Below are 18,771 nucleotides of genomic sequence, written 5' to 3' on the forward strand. Positions count from 1 at the left end.
CAATTAGTTTGGAATTATCTCTTGCAATTACCTTCATCCATATTAAACTCTTCACCTTGTAACTAAAATTGAGTGCAGAACTTTGCCTAACAGTTTGCACAATCATGTTCTTCAGTTACTGGAACTTTATTCATGGCTTTTAGGAATAGAACCAACTCAATATTATCAAGAAATTCACCAATGCCGCAATCATAGCTGCTTTTGCGCCATTTTGAAAGTTAATGTTCCACGTAGATTATGGACTTGTTAGTTGCTCTGGGGCTGCATTTAGAGTTACAGTGTATCTACAGTGTAAATACAGTGAATTACAGTCCTGTAATCACACAGTCCTTCTGTATAATATTAGCTTTTACCCCAAAGTTTCTACTTCAGACAAAGAAACATTCTTCTTTGGACCAAATAAAGATGATTTTTGACAACCATCTAAACCTTATTATTAAATGCTATAGTGCAACCAGATAAGGGGATTATGATCAAAACCTGGAATTTCTATTGTTGCTACATGGATGTACAATGACACTGAGGGTAGTCAGACAGGAGATTAATATGGATGCAGTATCTGCAATGATACACACTGGAAAAGTGTTTGCAATTACTGTTTCGTTGTAAGATCCCACTTCCTCAATGACAAATATACCATAAAAATGAAAAAAAAAATGGCTGGTCAACATTCTGTGCATTAAATTCACACTGATCAAAATCCCATTGCAACATAGAGTTTGATTTGTATCTCTCAAGAGCCACAGGTTAGTTTGGGCATGGTATCATTAAATGGTGCTACAGGTCTGACTCCCAAAATCAGGAAAATGAGCTGATATAACAGATCTGTGCTCCTGCTCAGAATACTGAACGATATCCTAAACCTCTGACATATTATGAGAAAGTGAAAACTGCAGATGCTGTAGATCAGAGTCGAGATGATGCTGGAAACGCACATCAGGTCAGGCAGCATCCGAAGAACAGGAGAATCGATGTTTCGGGCATAAGCCCTTCATCAGGAATGAGGAAGACATATTATGGGCTGAGAAATAAAATCCTGTATTAAGGTGACATTTACCTTAATGGTTTTGAACAGAAATTGGCACATTTACCTGTTAGGATCAAATTCCCCAACAATATAAGAGTTGGTGCTGGCATCCTTGAGTTGGAGCCCACAATGCTCTTCTCGTGCCTGTAAATATCCCCTTTCCAATGCATCCTGGCCATCCTTCAACCTCTGTAGTGCCTGAAATAAGGAACAGAAGTGGAAAAGAGAAGATTAAGTGCTTACTACAAACCCCCTCCCATGCAATATCTCCAGACATCTAATAGATTTGAATCTTACAATTGTCATAAATGCCATTGTCATGATTATCTGCATTTTGAGTGAATTGTAGTTAAATAAGTAAATAAAAATACTAAGATTAGTCCAGTTTAGTTAAACACAATGTGTTAATCCCAAGAGACTGGACTCTGAAATACATTTTCAAATTGTAATTTATTTTATAATTCTCTTGCGTCACTGCCTGGCCCAGCATTTATTGCTGGTCCCTGGGTGCCCTTAACAAGGTAGTGATGAGCTTTCTTTTTGAACTGCTGCAGTTCATGTGCAGTTAGTAGTCAATGAACCTAGGGAGGGAGCTTGTATATGCATTATATGTAATCTTATTGTTACTCATTTTTTCAGGTAATTTACCGCAGAAGGTATATTTGAAAATATTCAACCTCTGTTAGTTACCATGAATGCTACCCCCTGCAACTCTTCATAAGCAACTTCTGAAAAGAGAAGTAGTCTTCACAACTCAACAGCAAACCTCACCTGAATCATTTTTTAAAAATCATACAATCGTTACCTCAAATAAGAAAGCTCTCTTTAACCTCAGAGGTCAGAACTGAACTGTTTTGATGCTTAAAATCACATTGTTGCCAGTGTTTGTAAAACTGCCAGCAGTCTCCAGGAAACATCTTCAGCTTTTGATATTGAGAAAGTGGAAATTCTGGGAAGCATCAAGATAGATAGGTCCCCAGGACTGTACCAGATATATCCAAGGTTACCAGGGGGAGTGAAGAATGAGATTGCTGTGCCTCTGGTGAGATCTTTGCATACTCACTTTCCACGGGAGTAGTACCGCATGATTGGAGGGAGGAGAATGCTGTTCCGCTGTTCAAGAAAAGGAATAGGGAAATTTCTGGGAATTACAGAACAGCCAGTCTTACGTCTGTGGTAAGCAAGGTACTGGAAAGGATTCTGAGAGATAGGATTTATGACTATTTAGAAAAACACAGTTTGATTAAAGATCGCCTGCTTGGCTTTATGAGGGGCAGGTCTTGCCTCACAATCCTTATTGATTCTTTGAGGATGAGATGAGACAAGTTGATGAAGGTCGAGTGGTGAACGTGGTGTATATGGATTTCAGTAAGGCATTTATTAAGATTCCTTATGGTAGGCTCAATCAGAGAGTTTCGAGTAATGGGATACAGGGAAATTTGCCTGTCTGGATACAGAATTGGTTGGCCCATAGAAGGCAGTGAGTGGGAGTGGAAGGAAAGTATTCCCCCTGGAGGTTGGTGAGCACTGGTGTCCCACAGGGTTCTGCTCTTGGGCCTCTGCTCTTTGTAGTTTTTATAAATGACCTGGATGAAGAAGTCGAAGGTGAATTAGTAAGTTTGCCGATGACACAAAGGTCGGTGGTGTTGTAGATAATGTTCAAGGCTGTTGCAGGGTACAACAAGACATTGACAGGATGCAGAGCTGGGCTGAAAACTGGCAGATGGAGTTCAACCTGGATAAATGAGATTTATTTTGGAAGGTCAAATTTTAATGCTGAATACAGGTTTAAAGAAAGGATGCTTGGAGGAACAGCGGGATCTTGGGGTCCATGTACATAGTTCCCTCAAAGTTACCACCGAAGTTGATAGGGTGGTTAAGAAGTTGTATGGTGTTTGGCTTTCATTAACAGGGGCACTGAGTTTAAGAGCCGTGAGGTTTTGCCGCAGCTCTATAAAACCCTGGTTAGACCAGACTTGGAATATTGTGTCCAGTTCTGGTTGCCTCATTATAGGAAGGATGTAGATGCTTTAGAAAGGGTGCAGAGGAGATTTACCAGGATGCTGCCTGGATTGGAGGGCCTGTCTAATGAAGAGAGGTTGAGTGAGCTAGGGCTTTTCACACTGGAGAGAAGGAAGAGAGGTGACTTGATAGAGGGGTACAAGGTAATGAGAGGCATAAATAGAGTAGATAGCCAGAGACGTTTCCCCCAGGGCAGAAATTTTAAGGTGAATGCAGGAAGGTGTGGGGGAGATGTCAGAGGTAGGTTCTTTATGCAGAGAGTGGTGGGCACATGGAACACACTGCCAGCGATGGTAGTAGAGGCAGAGATATTCGGGGCATTTAAGCAACTGCTGCACAAGCACATGGATGGCAGTAAATTGAGAGGTATGTAGGTTAGGTTGATCTTAGATTAAGATAAATGTTTGGCACAACATCATGGGCTACAGGACCTGTACTGTGCTGTACTGTTCTATGTTCTAAACATTCAGTTCCCCTTCTCTGCGTAATACTTGTCAACACTATCAGCTGCTCTCTCTCCTCAGTTACAGTTACAACTTTTTAAAGCCACTTCCATCACATCACTGCTTACACCTTCAACTCTTTCACTCTCTCCAACTATCGCAGATCTTCAACGTCCCTTAGTTCCGAGATTCTGGCACCACTCCATTCCCTGCTTACCTCTTATAAGGTATCTGCTATCTGCTCTAAGCCCTCACATCTGCTTTGTCACACTGATATACAACATGGACTACTTAGTTTTGAATTCCGTCATGTGATGTAATACCTGAGATAAGCATGGTTTTAAAAAAGGAAACAAAACATTGACTTCAATTGGTCACGTGCATTATCTGACCATATGTCAACATGGATTAGACAACATGAGTTGAGAGAAAATGAACATTTTATCCAAAGGCAATAGTGCAGACAGCGAGGACCGTCCAGCCCAACCCCCCGAAAGGACTGTAAAGTCCCTCATCTTCAAAGTTTATTTTCACCTTTGAGACTGTTCCTAGGTTGGTGATGAAAACATGACCTGTGGTAATGAAGCTTGGAGACAATGACTCAGATATAGAAATAAACAAAGAAGCTTGTATTTCAAATAGCTGCTTCTGGTAGAGAGAGGAAGATGGATTTTTGACTGTAGTATGAAAACCAGCTGGAGCCTCTCAATTATGCAGAAACACAGAATAAAAAGAAGCATCAGAACACAGAACTCAAATAATGGCTGAAATATTTATAACTGGTAATGGTCTAAGACATCAATAAAACAACTGTGGTCGCAGGTTAAAACCATACACCTCAAAGATACTTCAGACTCTAAACTGTACATTCTTTATCTGCCTTTGAAATGGGACACCCTTCCCTTTTTATCTTTGTATCTGTGTTTCATAAGACATGGTGGTTGGCTCCTTTATCCTGCAGCAGAAATTAGTTAGCAACATTTCAAATGGAAAGAGGCAACAGACTCGTGCTAAAAAGAACCAAAATTTTCATTGCAGGAAGTTATCCCCGAAATTCATCCTTCCTCATCTGATTAAGAGGTTTCTATTCCATCCACAGCACCAAGATCACCACAGGCCAAGTGACCAACAGAAGATTGTATGGGCTTCTCTTCAACTTTGTGTATCTTTGCAGGTGACACATGACAATCTGCTCTCCTCATGGGTCCACCCTGGTCTTTCATTTGCTCTGTTTGCTTTGCTCCAATGCAGCCAGTCCCTGCAATGATTTCTCCTTCCATATGCACAGTCACTTCTGGATATGCTCCAAGGTTCCATCTTTGACTCTCTTCGGTCTTTCATCAAGTCAAACCTCTCTGTGACATTATCTACAATCAATAGAGCTCAGGCGAATGCAATATGAGACTCTTCAGATTCTTTTTGGTTTTAGAGCCATTAGTCTCTAAAATTAAACTATCGATTGGCTAAATTTAAACTATTGATTATATTGTCATGGCCAACAAACAGATAGAAAGTTACAATAGATTGCTTCTTGATTTGGAAAGTGTCGACATTTACTTCATAGCCTCAATTTATTAATATTGCTCCTTAAACTAAAATTCTGAAGCATATTTTCACTTATGAGCTGTCAAAGGCAATACTCTTTCTTTACTCAGCCAATAATCAACCATGATTCAGTTGGAAGTACGCTCACTGCTGAGTCAGAAGGGTCCAGGGTCCAAGTTCCATTTCAAGGGTTAAGCATAAAAATCAAGTCTGACACTCAAGTATCGAATTGAAGGAGGTGTAATCTTACAGAAGAGATATTTATCCCAGACCATATCTCCCCCCTCAGGTGACTGTAAAAGAACCCACGTCACTGTTTAGAATAACTACAGGGGAATTATACTTGACGTCCTGGCCAATATTTATACCTTAATCAACAACACACCAAAAGATTGGTCATGTTCACATGCAAATTGAGGGAGTTTGCTGTGTTTCCTGCATTACAACAGTTGCTATAACAGTGCTTCACTGACTGCAATTTGTTTTGAGACTCCTTGTGGTCCTTTTAGACTGGAGAGATCTAACCTTTAGGAATTCAAAATAATATTGCCCATTGACAACGAATGCGTGGTGTTTCTAATACACAGTATCCATGTTGTATAAACATTTTCAGATCCAAACATGTTCAATAACACAAAACTGTTTGCTTTGTAATGAAAATTTGTCTGTAACCTATTTATCCACCCATTATATTTCGCCCATTAACAACTGTCTTTACTGTTCACATCACTTTAATATTGCCATTCAGTACCCCCCATTCTGCAGGTATTTACACTCAACAGCAGAGTGTAGCTGTCAATTCTGTTTCTGTTTCAAAACTCACCTGATTGTTGGAAGGACTGAATGTAGTTCCTGTGAAATTGTACAACACCTAGTTCAGGCTCCTCGGCCACTTACCTTTTGTTGGGCAACTGGTGCTATCTTCCTTGCTTTAAGCAACCCTTCGAATGCATCCATCTGATGGGAGGAAAGAAATCACAAATCCACAGGTCATTTGGACAGATTAATTGAAATATACAAGATAAATAAAGACAAGGTGGTTGTCATAAGATGGTCATCAATTTTAACTGGGCATGATCTAACAAAAGATACCCTCTTCCTCTTCAGTATCCAATTCTGGATGGTTGCATTTTAAAAATTCTTTCGCTATTTGTCATCCATTCCCAATTACTCTCGAACTGAGTGGTTTGTCAAAGACTTTGCTGATGGTCAGATTTCTTTCTCCTGGGACCCTGAATGTGAGCAGTGAAGGGAAGCTTTCAAGTTGCAGATATTCCTTAAAATACTGTCCTTGGGCTTCATAGTCAGTTTCACCAGCTGGACATGGAACTGGTGAAGCCAGCAGAGACAGAACCTGTCCAGTTTCACCTCCACTTCAAAATAAAATTGAAAATAGGAAAAGTTCTGTAAATGAGCACATGATTCGCTGGTTACCCACTATGTTCTAAAAATGATGGAGCTCTGGTTCAATGTCCACAATGTGCAAGCGATTTTTTAAATTGCATTTTTCTGTTTTTGTTTATTCCTACAGTACAACAGTGACTTCATTTCATAAGTACTTTATTAGCAGTACATGACTTTGAGAATAGGTTAGTCTGACTCAATAGAAAGGAAAACACTAAAGTCCATAATGAAAGCGTTAATAGCAGAGCACTCAACAAACAGTGGCAGGATTGGGGAGAGTCAGCACAGTTTTATGGAAGGAAAATCATGCTTGACAAATCTACTGGAATTTTATGAGGATGTAACTAGTGGAGTTGATAAGGGTAAGACAGTGCATCTGGTTTATTTGGACTTTCAGAAGGCTTTCCATAAACTCCCACATAAGAAGTTAGCATGTAAAATTAAAGAACTTGGGATTGGGGGTGGTGTACTGACATAGATAGAGAAAGGTTTAACAGACAGAAAATAAGGAATGGAATATAACGAAGAATTGTGGATGCTGAACATGCGAAATACACAAGAACAGGTATTGCTGGAGAAACTCAGCAAACGTGGCAGCATCTGTGGAGAAAAGACAGTTAACATTTTGAGTCCAGTGACCCTTTTTCAAGATTCAGTGGCACGCAGTGACTAGTGGGACCCAAATATTAATGATTTAGATAAAGGTAATATCTGCAGATGACCAAAAGCTGGGTGGGAGCTCAATTTGTGAGGAGGATGCAGAGATGTTTCAGTGTAATTTGGATTTGAGTTTGAAGCATAATGACTATCCACTTTGGCAGCACAAACAAGAAGGTGCATTTTCATTTGAATGCCGATAAATTGGGAAAGGGGGAGGTGCAATGAGACTTGGTCGTCTTTTGACCGCAGTTGTTGAATGCAAGCCTGCAGCTGAAGCAGGTAGTGAAGATAACAAATGGCATGTTGGCCTTCATGATGAAAGGATTCGAAAACAGGAGCAGGGCTGTTTTGCTGTAATTGTACAGTGGCCTTGCTTCACCTGGAGTACGGCGTGCAGTTTTACTCTCTTGGAAGGAATCCAATAAAGGTTTACCAGACTGATTCCAGGGTTGGCAGAACTGGTTATGAAGAAAGACTCAGCAGTTAGGACTACAGTCACAGGAGTTTAGAAGAATCTGGGGTATCTCATAGAAACCTATAAAATGCTAATGGGACTTGACAGGGTAAAGGCAGGAGAGATGTTTCCAATGACCAGGGAGTCCAGAACCAGGGATCACAGTTTAAGTGTACTGCGTAGTCCATTTAGGACTGAGATGAGGCTAAATTTCTTCACCAAGAGCAGGCTGAGTGTGTGGAAATATCTGTCACAGAAATAGGTTTAGGCCAAAAAATTAAGTATTTTCAAGAAGGCGTTAGATATACTTCTTAGGGCTGAAGGATTCGAAGGATTCAGGATGAAATTAGAAACAGGGTAATGAGTTAGATGATCAGCCATGATCAGTTGGAAAGATAGAGCAGACACTAAGGGGTGAATGGCCTCTTTCTGCTCCTATTTTCTATATTTTTGAGATAGCCAGAAATCATAAAAAGCAGGATGTAAATGCAGGTCTTTCTTCTTCCTTTATTTCTGCTTCTTGAAACTCCTATGCTTTCTAAAAGCTACTTCAAATATGTTCATCTATTGTAAGACGGTTATTTAAAAATAAAATCAGTAGTCTGCTTTCAATGGGAATTCTTTTAATGAAAGGGTCACTCAAAGTCAAAAAGGAACAGATACAACACAAACATCATGGGTTCAAATATGTTAATTAATGGTAGAACGTTGGCAAGTTTAATGTTTAATGTAAGTGAAACGATTATTGTCATGACACCTTTAGAAAAGTAACAATAATCTTCATGAGATCATTTGCACTCACCTGCTTTTGCAGTGCCTCTGCCTGTTGGGCTAAGGCCCATGTCAGACACTCCCCTGCTGTGGGCTCCACAATAGAGGGACATTCGGTCAAAGTCAAAGTGGTATCTGATGTACTGGCAACTTCTATTACTTCACCCTTTTCTATTACTGAGGGACATTCTGAAAACAGAATTCAGACAAAGAACTACTGTAACTTAATACCCCTATATTAATTCCTTTAACAGCAACAGTTACATTAAATAAAATGACACAGCACCAGGTTATAGTCCAACAGGTTTAACTGGGAGCACTACCGTTCAGGGAGCTGACGAAGGAGCAATGCTCTGAAAGCTTGTGTTTCCAAATAAACCGGTTGGACTATAACCTGGTGTTGTGTGATCTTTAACATTAAAAAAAATGGTATTCTAGCTACACTGGTTCAGGAGACTCTTTCCAGGAACTGGTGTAGGTTCAGCAAATGACAGCTGGAGAAAGACAATGGTAATGTTTCTGAACTAATGCTGTAAGGTCACGTCCTATCATGGTTGGTAGGATTTGAATGTAATAAGGGCAATCACAAAGCTAGAGCTTGATGTGAGGTGACACGTTGCTGAGGTACACACTAGAAGTTAATGCTGTATATCGAAACGGTTCTGTAAAGCTTTCCCCAGGGCTTCCATTTGCTATGGGTCCTTTTCAAATTGATCAGATTACAGGAATGGTACAAAACATGTTGATGTAACAATATGGGCGTAGTTTCAGATGTGGTGTGGGTTAAACCATGACTTCAGCATTGTTAACGGCCAGGGGGTGTGGGGGACTCCAAAACTGGAGGGCATAGGTTTAGGGTGAGAGGGGAAAGATTGAAAAGGGACCGAAGGGGCAACCTTTCCACACAGAGGGTGGTGCGTGTATGGATGAGCTGCCAGAGAAGTGGTGGAGGCTGGTACAATTACAACAATTAAAAGGCATCTGGATGGGCATATGAATAGGAAGGTGTGAGAGGGATATGGGCCAAGTGCTGGCAAAAGGGACTAGATTTATACGGCATATCTGTTCAGCATGGGCGAGTTGGACCAAAGGGTCTGTTTCTGTGCTGCACATCTTTATGAGTCTATGACTCGGAGCCCAATAATTGGGACCCAGAGCTATGAGTGGCCTGCTCTGGTTGGCCTGGAGACCAGGCTAGGAGCAGCACAGAACCCATGAGTTCTGCTCTTGTCCCTGATACCAAGCATCATTGAAACAGGACCTCAGTATCCATCAGTCTCAAATGTTCACTGTCTTAATAGAGGGGAACATCAAGGCCGGTAGCTAAGAGTTGTGTATTGAGTGGAAAACAAAGCAGTGTAACAGATTCTTATTCTTTGTAACGAAATTACTCTTTGTGTAAAGGCAATGTGTGCACTTCTAAAACAAACATCAGTGCCAAACTGTATAATCATTTGGGGTGGCACAGTGGCTTGCAATGCTGTCTCACAGCGCCATGGACCCAGGTTCAAGTTCAGTTTCGGGTGACTGTCTGTGTGGAGTTTGCAATTCTCCTGTGTGGGTTTTCTCCTGGTGCTTTGGTTTCTTCCCACAATCCAAAGATGTGTAGGTTAGGTGAATTGGTCATGCTAAATTGCCCATAGTGTTCAAGGATGTGTAGGTTAGGTGCATTAGTCTCGGTTAAATGGAGTAGTAGTAGGGGAATGGGTCTACGTGGGTTACCCTTTGAAGTGTTGGGCCGAAGGGCCTGTTTCCACACTGTTGGGCTTCTATGATTTTTTTCTTTTCCTCAGGCAACATATCACAATGATGTTGCCAATCAGATTTTCTACACCTGTTAGGGAGAAGTTAAATGCTGCAAATTTCTATGGAGAGCAAAGCAGCAAAATGAAACAGATTTCCAATCAACTTTAGCACTTCAAGCGCCTTAGGACTGCCTGTTTACCCCCAGTCCCGCCTCCACTCGTTAAAGATAAGCAGAGTACCTCGAATGAAGAATGTAGGCAAGGACACTTGCTGCTGATCTTGAAGGACCCCTTGCCGAGAGATCTAGCAAACTCTGTTTTGGAAACTTTATCGCTCTCAATATGCAATTGATTGCGGTGATCTTTAATGGGGACTCTGAGCTTGGAGCTGTAGATGATACCATTTATGTTGTCCACACTCAGCTAATCACATCAAAGAATTCTCACAGCCAGTAACAGAGTGGAATAGAAGGCATTAAAATCAATTTGTTTTTTAAAACATTCAACGTGAAGCAAACAAAGTTTTTCGCACACAGACGGATGGTGGTAGAGCAGAAATGGTGAAAAAAATGCCAAGAAAATTAGTCTAAGTAGCATTCCAGAACTGTAAATCTATTTTTTTCCAGGATTAAAGTCAGTAATAGTTAATACACTAATCACTGATTAAAAACCCAGTTACGTTCAATTGATCAGGATGTAACCTCTGATGGAGTTTCCAATAGGGATGCATTTTTTTGTTCATTCATGGAATGTGATCGTCATTGGCTAGGCCAGCACTTATTTATCATTAATAGCCCAGAAAGAATCTATCCCATTGCTGTGGGTCTGGAAACACATATAAGCCAGGCCAGGTCTTTTTAACGAGGTGGCAGGTAGGGAATAGCTATTTCCCAGCTGTCAATCTGGTTGATGATCTGCTTTTTCTGCAATCTTCTATGCACCTCGAGATGATGACCTTGTCTTCCTCATTATAATGTTTGGGTCCTGTGGAACAGAGCTGCTCTCATTGTTTCATCCCATGCAGTGCACAGAGAACTCTCTCCTCCTTGTAGAAGACTTTGCTCCAGACTCGCTTTGGGCTCCTCACATTGGGAAGATAGCTTAAGTTTTGGAAAAGGTGCATTGGAGGATCTCAAGAGTAATCCTGAGTTTAAAGCAACTTGATTTAACTGGATCTGTATACTTTAGGAAAGTAAAAAAGAGGAGCAATAAGATTTTTATTTAAAAAACTGCTGAGCTTAGACGTATTTATGTGAGCCCATCGGGCACCCTCACACTCTCTATGTGGTTAGGGGCAACATTATAGACAGGATAGCAGCCAGTTTTCCTTTCCCAGAGAGACATGGAGCTATAAAGCTGGTCACATGTTCATGCTGTGACTTCAGATTTGCAGTACAGGTCGTTCTGCTGTTACGCGCATTTTGTTAACGCAAATTCGTTGTAACGCAATTGACAAATTGGGAACACTGTTTCTAAAGCGTGAACTTTTAAAACATGTGTTGGCTGTAAAATGATTACATCACCAACACTTTAAGCACTGTTTTTCTATAATGGGAGGGGTTGCACAGGAATGCTATCATTGTTTTATCAAAGAGCTCCCCATATAGCATAGAAAGTGACAGCATTCTGGCTAGGGTGAAGATCTTCTCTTGCAAGGGATAGACATCCTTTGACAGTGTCTCCTAGACTAGTTTAATCAGTGAAATGGGTTAAAATCAAATTTTCCAGATGTTTTGCTCAAACTACCCTGAGCTTTATTTGTTTTTTTTAAAAACCTTTCTTGGAATGGAGTTGTGAAAAGTTGTGGAAGGTGGGAAAGGACTCCCTGTAACTCACAATTACATGGGATAAGCCAGTGTATTCCTGTCCATTATCTCTACTTGTCATAACATATTTCTGCTGGCACGGGTTAACCATCCCTTAGAAACGGCAATATAATCTCCAAATTAAAACAGTGCCATAGATGCAGAAATATTGAACTGAAAACTAAAGGGAACAAAATTAAACTTCTAGATCAAAAGATTTGACTTTTTGCATGCATCTGAAGGATGGTAGTGCTGGACAGAGAACAGAATATTTCCCATTTCAGATGTCCAATGTCAACAACAAGCCACACAATCAGATGTAAAGTCGTGCTTCCTTCACTCTGCCATAATCACAGAAGAATATCCCTTACAATATACCAGTGTGGCAAAACCTCCCTTTGCCTGTACTCTCATCCTGTCAAGGTGATATCGCCAATTCATCCAAGGTACCAGTTTGGGATGCTTTTGTCTTGTTGTGAATTAAGATTCATTAAGTCCCTTTCAGACATAACAAAGGTGATCCTTTCAACCGTGATCCTGATTTTTTTTGCAATATTTGCCCAGATTTCTACACCTTGTACCTTGTAGCATTTGCAAGCTCCAACAGTATGTTGTATTGGGTAAGTGCTATTTGAGGTAGTTTGCCTGAATCCTCCTTTGTCTTGAGTCTATCTAGCTAATGGTGGTCATGAAGGCACGATTATAGAGTATCTACAGAAGAGGCACTGTTTTAACATAACAAGAATGCTTGTTGCATGATAATAGTAAGTACAACTACTTGGATGGGTGTAATTAATTATTAGGGAACTGATAAAAATATATGTGTCCTCCAAAAACTAGAGTAGATTACTTTGTCACCACCAGCAGGGCTGTATGAAACATCTGTCAAATGGGTAAAGCAACGTAACATGAACATCAGCCCCTTCAAAACTGTAACCTTAAACACCAATTTCAACCGAAATCCCAAAGATTTAAAGGCAGTGCTCAGCCTACTGCCCCACCCACTTGCCAAAAAGATTCTATACAATGTTCTACAAAACCTCCCAAACCAGACTTTCAGTATTCTAAACAAAAAAAAATCCAATTTTTGATGCTGGAAATGAGAAACAAACACTGAAATTGCAGAGAAAATGCAGGAGGTCTGGCAGCATTTATGGATAGAACGTAGAGATACCTTTCTTCAGAATGGTTCCCTGTTGAATTCTGCTTTCTTCCTGAAACGTTGACTTTGCCACCTCCTGCCATGTTCTTCCAGCCTTCTGCTGGTCTACTTCTCTCCACAGATGCTGCCAGACCTGCTGAGTTTTCCCCATAATTTCTGTTTTTGCTTCAGTATTCAAAAGGAACTCAGTGTCAAAAAGGAGCTTTCGTGACAACGACAGAAACACAAGACCATAGCAACAAACAACATCGGACAATTCAGAGTGCACTAGAAGTTAAAAATCTCCACCTTCCTTTGTGTTTTGATATTATCGAGATTATTTTCCTCCGATGGTTTTAAATGTTTTATTAGTTACCTGCTTGTTCACTAGAGTTCAAAGGTGGGCCAATTTCAGCTCTTTGTGGATGGGGGATGGTTAATGTCATAACCTTTGAACCCTGGCTAAGTGATGCCATTTGGACACTCTGACTTGGTTTTGGAGGGTCAGCATAGAGGTTCACCTGCAAAAACAAATGAAGTGTGAATGAGAATAGACCTTTGTGATTTTTTCACTTCAACTAATACAACGAAAGATAAAAACAGAATACCTAAAATCAACTTGCTGCAAGTGACATTTCTTTTTACCTGTTCCACTCATGAACAAAACCAAAAATATTACAGTATGTATGTGGCGCATACCCTGGCCTATATACTTCAGTGCAGTACTGAAGGACCGCTGTACAGCTGGAGATATGAATGTTGCAAATAAGATGTTAAACTGAGTCTGCTCCTCCATTTCAGGTGGATGGAGGAGATTCCAGGGGACTATTTCGGGAAGAGAAGAGAAGTTTTCTCCAATTTCACACCTATATTTTTCTCCCAAACAATATCTATAAGACAATGCCAGACCGATTTTCAAAAGGTACCTTCAGGTCTGTGGAATCTGTGAGAGAGATTAGATTAGATTCCCTACAGTGCGGAAACATTCCCTTCAGCTCAACAAGTCCACACCAATGCTCTGAAGAGTAACCCACCCAGACCCATTCCCCTACTCCCTACTAATGCACCTATCACTATGGGCAATTTAGCATGGCTAATTCATTTTCGGACTGTGGGAGGAAACCAGAGCACCCGGGGGAAACCCACGCTGACACGGGGAGAATGTGCAAACTCCACACAGACAGTCGCCCGAGGCTAGAATCGAACTCAGGTCCCTGGCACTGTGAGGCAGCAGTGCTAACCACTGAGCCATTGTGCAACCCAATGAGACGGCCAAGATGGGGTATTTTAAATGCTGATTTGATCCACATTTAGGGCAAGCTGCCATCTTGGTAAAGTAGTTGAACAGTGCACCAGAAACGCCCTACCCAAAGCATTTTTAAATAGCTGAATGCCAATTAAATTGCTCGCCAATACTCATTAATGAAACAAATTTATTTTCATTAATGAGACTGCATGACATGTCAGTATTTAACACTTATCTTAATGGTCTCTCCTGTCAACAACCAGTTGACTGGGGGAAAGCAAGCCATTGTTGAAGGTTTCTAGTGCTACCTAAAGATACATTATCTTTCACTGCTCATGTGTTGCTGGAGGTTTAGACTGGAACTCTGAAACACTACAGGGGACTTTCTGGGAAACTATTGTTATGAAGTTGTAAACATGTACTGCACCTTTAAGGGAGCTGAAATTTCTGGCTGGCACAAAGTGTTCTGAAAGATTTTAAAATGTGGATGAAACAAATAGCTGGAGTTGTGTAGCCATGATACAAAAATAAATTCAAATTCAGCGAATCAGTTTAAATTACGCTCCAGATCCAAAATCCAATCAGATTTGAATTTAGTATTTTGATAACATCAAACCAATGAAATGATCTGATATTTCGGAATATAACATCAGACATTTTGAACAGTTGGAGGGAGAACTGCTAAGAAAACCAATAAATATAGACTGCGAGCCAAATAGCTCTCTGAAAGGTACCTGTTCATATAACAGACCCGTGAAGCAGAATACTGAAGAAAAAACAACAGAGGAAAATCTACAGTGGAAGGTATAAAGAGGTATAAAGGTTAGACAGCTGGCTGGCTTGAAAATTGAATTTTTTAAAAATTTAATTGGGGTTTTTAATCAGACCTGTATTGTAGAGTGGGGAGGTAAAAGATAGGTTTAAGAGAAAGGAGTTGTAAATAGTTGTTAAGAAAATCATTAATTTTTACTTTAAATAGTGACTTCTGGGATAGTTCTTTGCTCTCAAAATTTAACCGATTACGGCAGGAGGTAAGCTTCTCTGTGTATTGGGTTTAAATTAGCAAAGGGGTTTACCCTATGTTGCAACACTATGTTGAGACTTTACCAAAATGATCAACATTTCTTTTGGAAATTCTCTTAGGATTTCACTTGATTTGATTTGATTTATTGTCATGTGTACCTAAGAACAGTGAAAACCTTTGTCTGCGAGCAGTACAGGCAGATCATAGTAAGCAAGGACATAAAGATCATAGAGTGAAAAACAGGGTGTGCGCTAGGCAAGATCAACATTAACAAGATCAGCATTGTGTAAAGTTAGACAGTCCATTCATCAGCCTAATTATGGCGGGTAAGAAGCTGCTCTTGAACCTGCTGCTGCATGTGTTCACGCTTCTCTACACTGACAATGTGTGGTGGGACTCTACATTGGATCCTAGTCGGTAGGGTTCCAGAGATGTCCTCTCTTACCAACGTTTCTATATGGTTATGCTTAATACAGCCTGTCATAGGTTCAGATATTGAAGTGTAGACCAGAACTTCTGACATGACAGTACATGGTGACAAGATTCAAAGAAACTGAGGCATGAAACTAGGAGCACCTTAGGTGAAAGCCAGCAGCAACACAGTGCTGGAAATGAAGGACTTGAAGGCTAACCTGAGCCCCAGTCTGTGCATCGGGAGACACTGCAAAGCCTACACAATGCTGGCAAAGTGCCCTAAAAGCTGCTGAACAACCAGCTGTCCTTAAGTGAGAACCAGATTGTTGTAAATCAAAGGCTTTTAACGAGGTGAGAAACAGGGTACACTTGGAATACCTGTCAGTGGAAAGTGCAGGAAGAAGAAGCAAAACGTGGTTAGCACCACTAAGGATCTCAGCCTGTCCAATATGAAAGAGGGTCTTGAATGCCAGAAGATGACCGTTCTGGAGCTGCAAAGCAGCACAGAAGATTAAAATACAGACTATAACGGTCTGGAAATGTTCAAGCATTATTGTGTGCTCAGGAGCAGGATGCATTTTTCCTGAATGATATAATAGACCTGCTAGAGTAATGGAGTCAAACAGCACGGAAACAGACCCTTCGATCTAATTCATCCACGCCAATCAAACATCCCAATCTGACCTTGCCAGCATTTGGCCCATATCTTTCTAAATCCTTCCTAATCATAAACCCGTCTAGATAGCTTTAAATGTTGTAATTGTAAATGCCTCCGCCACTTTCTCTGGCAGCTCGTTCCTTACAGGCACCACACTCTCCTTGAAAAAGTTACCCTTCAGATCCTTTTTATATCTTTCCCCTCTCACTCTCATCCTATGCCCTCTAGTTTTGGACTCCCCCACCCGAGAAAAAGATCTTGTCTACTTAACCTATCCGTGCCCCTCATGATTTTATAAACCTTGATAAGGTCACCCCTCAGCCTCCGACTCTCCAGGGAAAATAGTCCCAGCCTATTCTGCCTCTCCCTATAGCTCAAACCCTCCAGTCCCAGCAACACCCTTGTAAATCTTTTTTGCACCTTCTCAAGTTTAAGGGTGACCAGCATTGTACACAGTATTTCAAAAGTGGCCTCATCAATGTCTGTACAGCCATAACATGACATCCCAACTCCCAAACTCAACATTATGACCAATAAAGGTGAGCTTGCCAAACGCCTTCTTCACCGCCCTGTCTACCTGCAACTCCACTTTCAGCTTCCTTGGTTATGCAGACCACTCTTTGGATTCTGGTGTGCAGAATTATTAATACCAAGACAACTATTTTGTTAGGAGATATTGAGGAAGATGTATCCATTTTCGATGCAAACACCATAGCTGAGGCCAAGAATTTTCTGATCATCCTCCATTTAGCAGGTACTAAAATCAGACTCAGATGGCAGATACAAACTATACACATCTATAATAAGACAAAGGTCACCAAAACATAGTTTCCATTTCTGATCATTTATTAAGATGAAAATGAATCTTTTAAGGATAATCTCATTGAATATGGCAGACGTGAGGAATGTAGAGTCTGCCTTCCTCTGTATCACATTGCTATCAAGACTTTACCTCCATGGCAAGTATTTTAAAAATTTCCAACGTTTCCTGTTCACAATGTTTGCTGGTTTCCATTTCTCTTCCATTTCCCCCTTCCTTAACGTAGAATTCTCAAGTGGGACCTACAATGTGTGGAATCATTTTTAAGTTGATCAAGCAACAGTGTAGAATAGTTATCATTTTTCAGTCAATCATTTGAAAGTGTGAGATGAGTATGAATGTGGGAAAGTGCAGCCTCAGAAGGGGAGAGTCACAGCAATCTCTGAGAGAATGCATGCAGCAGATTAAGGAAATGAAGCTCAATAACCTCCAAAAGAAGGGATGATACTTACGAAAGAAAGCTTAGCTATCGTACAGGAAGAAAAATGGGATTCAGAAGCTGGAGAAATCAAACAGCAATTTTCTTGCAGCTACAGGCAGATTTCAAATCATGCACAGTTGATGGAAGAATGGTCAACGCAGTGAAAGCCAACCTATGACCCCTGAGGCCTACACACAAAACAACATTGGCACATTTTGTAGAGGAAAGTGAGGGCTGCAGATGCTGGAGTACCAGAGTTGAAAAATGTGGTGCTGGAAAACACAGCAGGTCAGGCAGCATCCGAGGAGCAGGAGAATTGACGTTTCGGGCATAAGCCCTTCTTCAGGAATGAAGAAGGGCTCATGTCCGAAACGTCGATTCTCTTGCTCCTCGGATGCTGTCTGGCCTGCTGTGTTTTTCCAGCACCACATTTTTCAACATTTTGTAGGGGACTTAGAAACAGGAATAGGTTAGTTCCTTGAGCTTTACTTCTCTTTTCATAAGAACATAACAAATAGGAGCAGGGGTAGGCCATCTGGCCCCTCAAGCCTACTCATGGCTGATCTTTTTGTGCACTCAGTTCCATTCACCTGCTTGCCCACCATAACCTTCATTTCTTTACTGTTCAAAAATATATATATCTTTGCCTTAAAAACGTTCAACAAGGTAGCCTCAACTGCTTCACTGGGCAGGGAATTCCACAGATTCACAACCGTTTGGACGAAGAAATTCCTCCTCAACTCAGTCCTAAATCTGCTTCTCCTTATTTTGAGGTTCTGCCCAGAGTTCTAATTTCATTCACTAGTGGAAACAAACTCCCTGCTTCCACCTATTCTATGTTCTTCATAATTTTACATGTTTCGATAAGATCTCTCCTCATTCTTCTAAATTTTAATGGCTAATTGCACCTTCACTCCATTTACTCACCTTAATTCCACATCCATAATCTTATTTGAAAAAAAAATCCCAATTTTGACTTTCTAAATTTTCCTCAGCAGTGTTTTCAGATGATAAAGTTACATATCTTCCCTATCCTTTATTCGAGGAAGTGCTTGCTGATGTTACCCAGGAAGCACAGAGTCCGGTCTTAAGATTTTGCCTATGTTTTTGACACCCTTGCCAGAGCAGATCATTTCACTCTCTCTCTCGACTAATCAAATACTTCAATTAT

The 18,771-nt window shown here is 40.7% G+C and overlaps 1 protein-coding gene across 8 annotated transcripts in view; it reads right to left on the reverse strand.

The window, feature by feature from the left end:
* akna (AT-hook transcription factor) overlaps nucleotides 1–18,771 on the reverse strand; it is a 194,525-nt gene that overhangs the window by 55,787 nt on the left and 119,967 nt on the right. For all 8 annotated transcript variants that reach the window (XM_043720010.1, XM_043720009.1, XM_043720011.1 and 5 more), the window contains 4 exons: nucleotides 13,394–13,538; nucleotides 8,358–8,515; nucleotides 5,935–5,994; nucleotides 1,092–1,225 (listed from right to left, as the gene is read on the reverse strand). In XM_043720010.1, coding sequence (XP_043575945.1) covers nucleotides 1,092–1,225; nucleotides 5,935–5,994; nucleotides 8,358–8,515; nucleotides 13,394–13,538 — 497 coding nt within the window. The remainder of the gene's footprint in view (nucleotides 1–1,091; nucleotides 1,226–5,934; nucleotides 5,995–8,357; nucleotides 8,516–13,393; nucleotides 13,539–18,771) is intronic.

The sequence above is a fragment of the Chiloscyllium plagiosum genome, chromosome 30 (genome assembly GCF_004010195.1).
Source record: "Chiloscyllium plagiosum isolate BGI_BamShark_2017 chromosome 30, ASM401019v2, whole genome shotgun sequence".
Lineage (NCBI taxonomy): Eukaryota > Metazoa > Chordata > Chondrichthyes > Orectolobiformes > Hemiscylliidae > Chiloscyllium > Chiloscyllium plagiosum.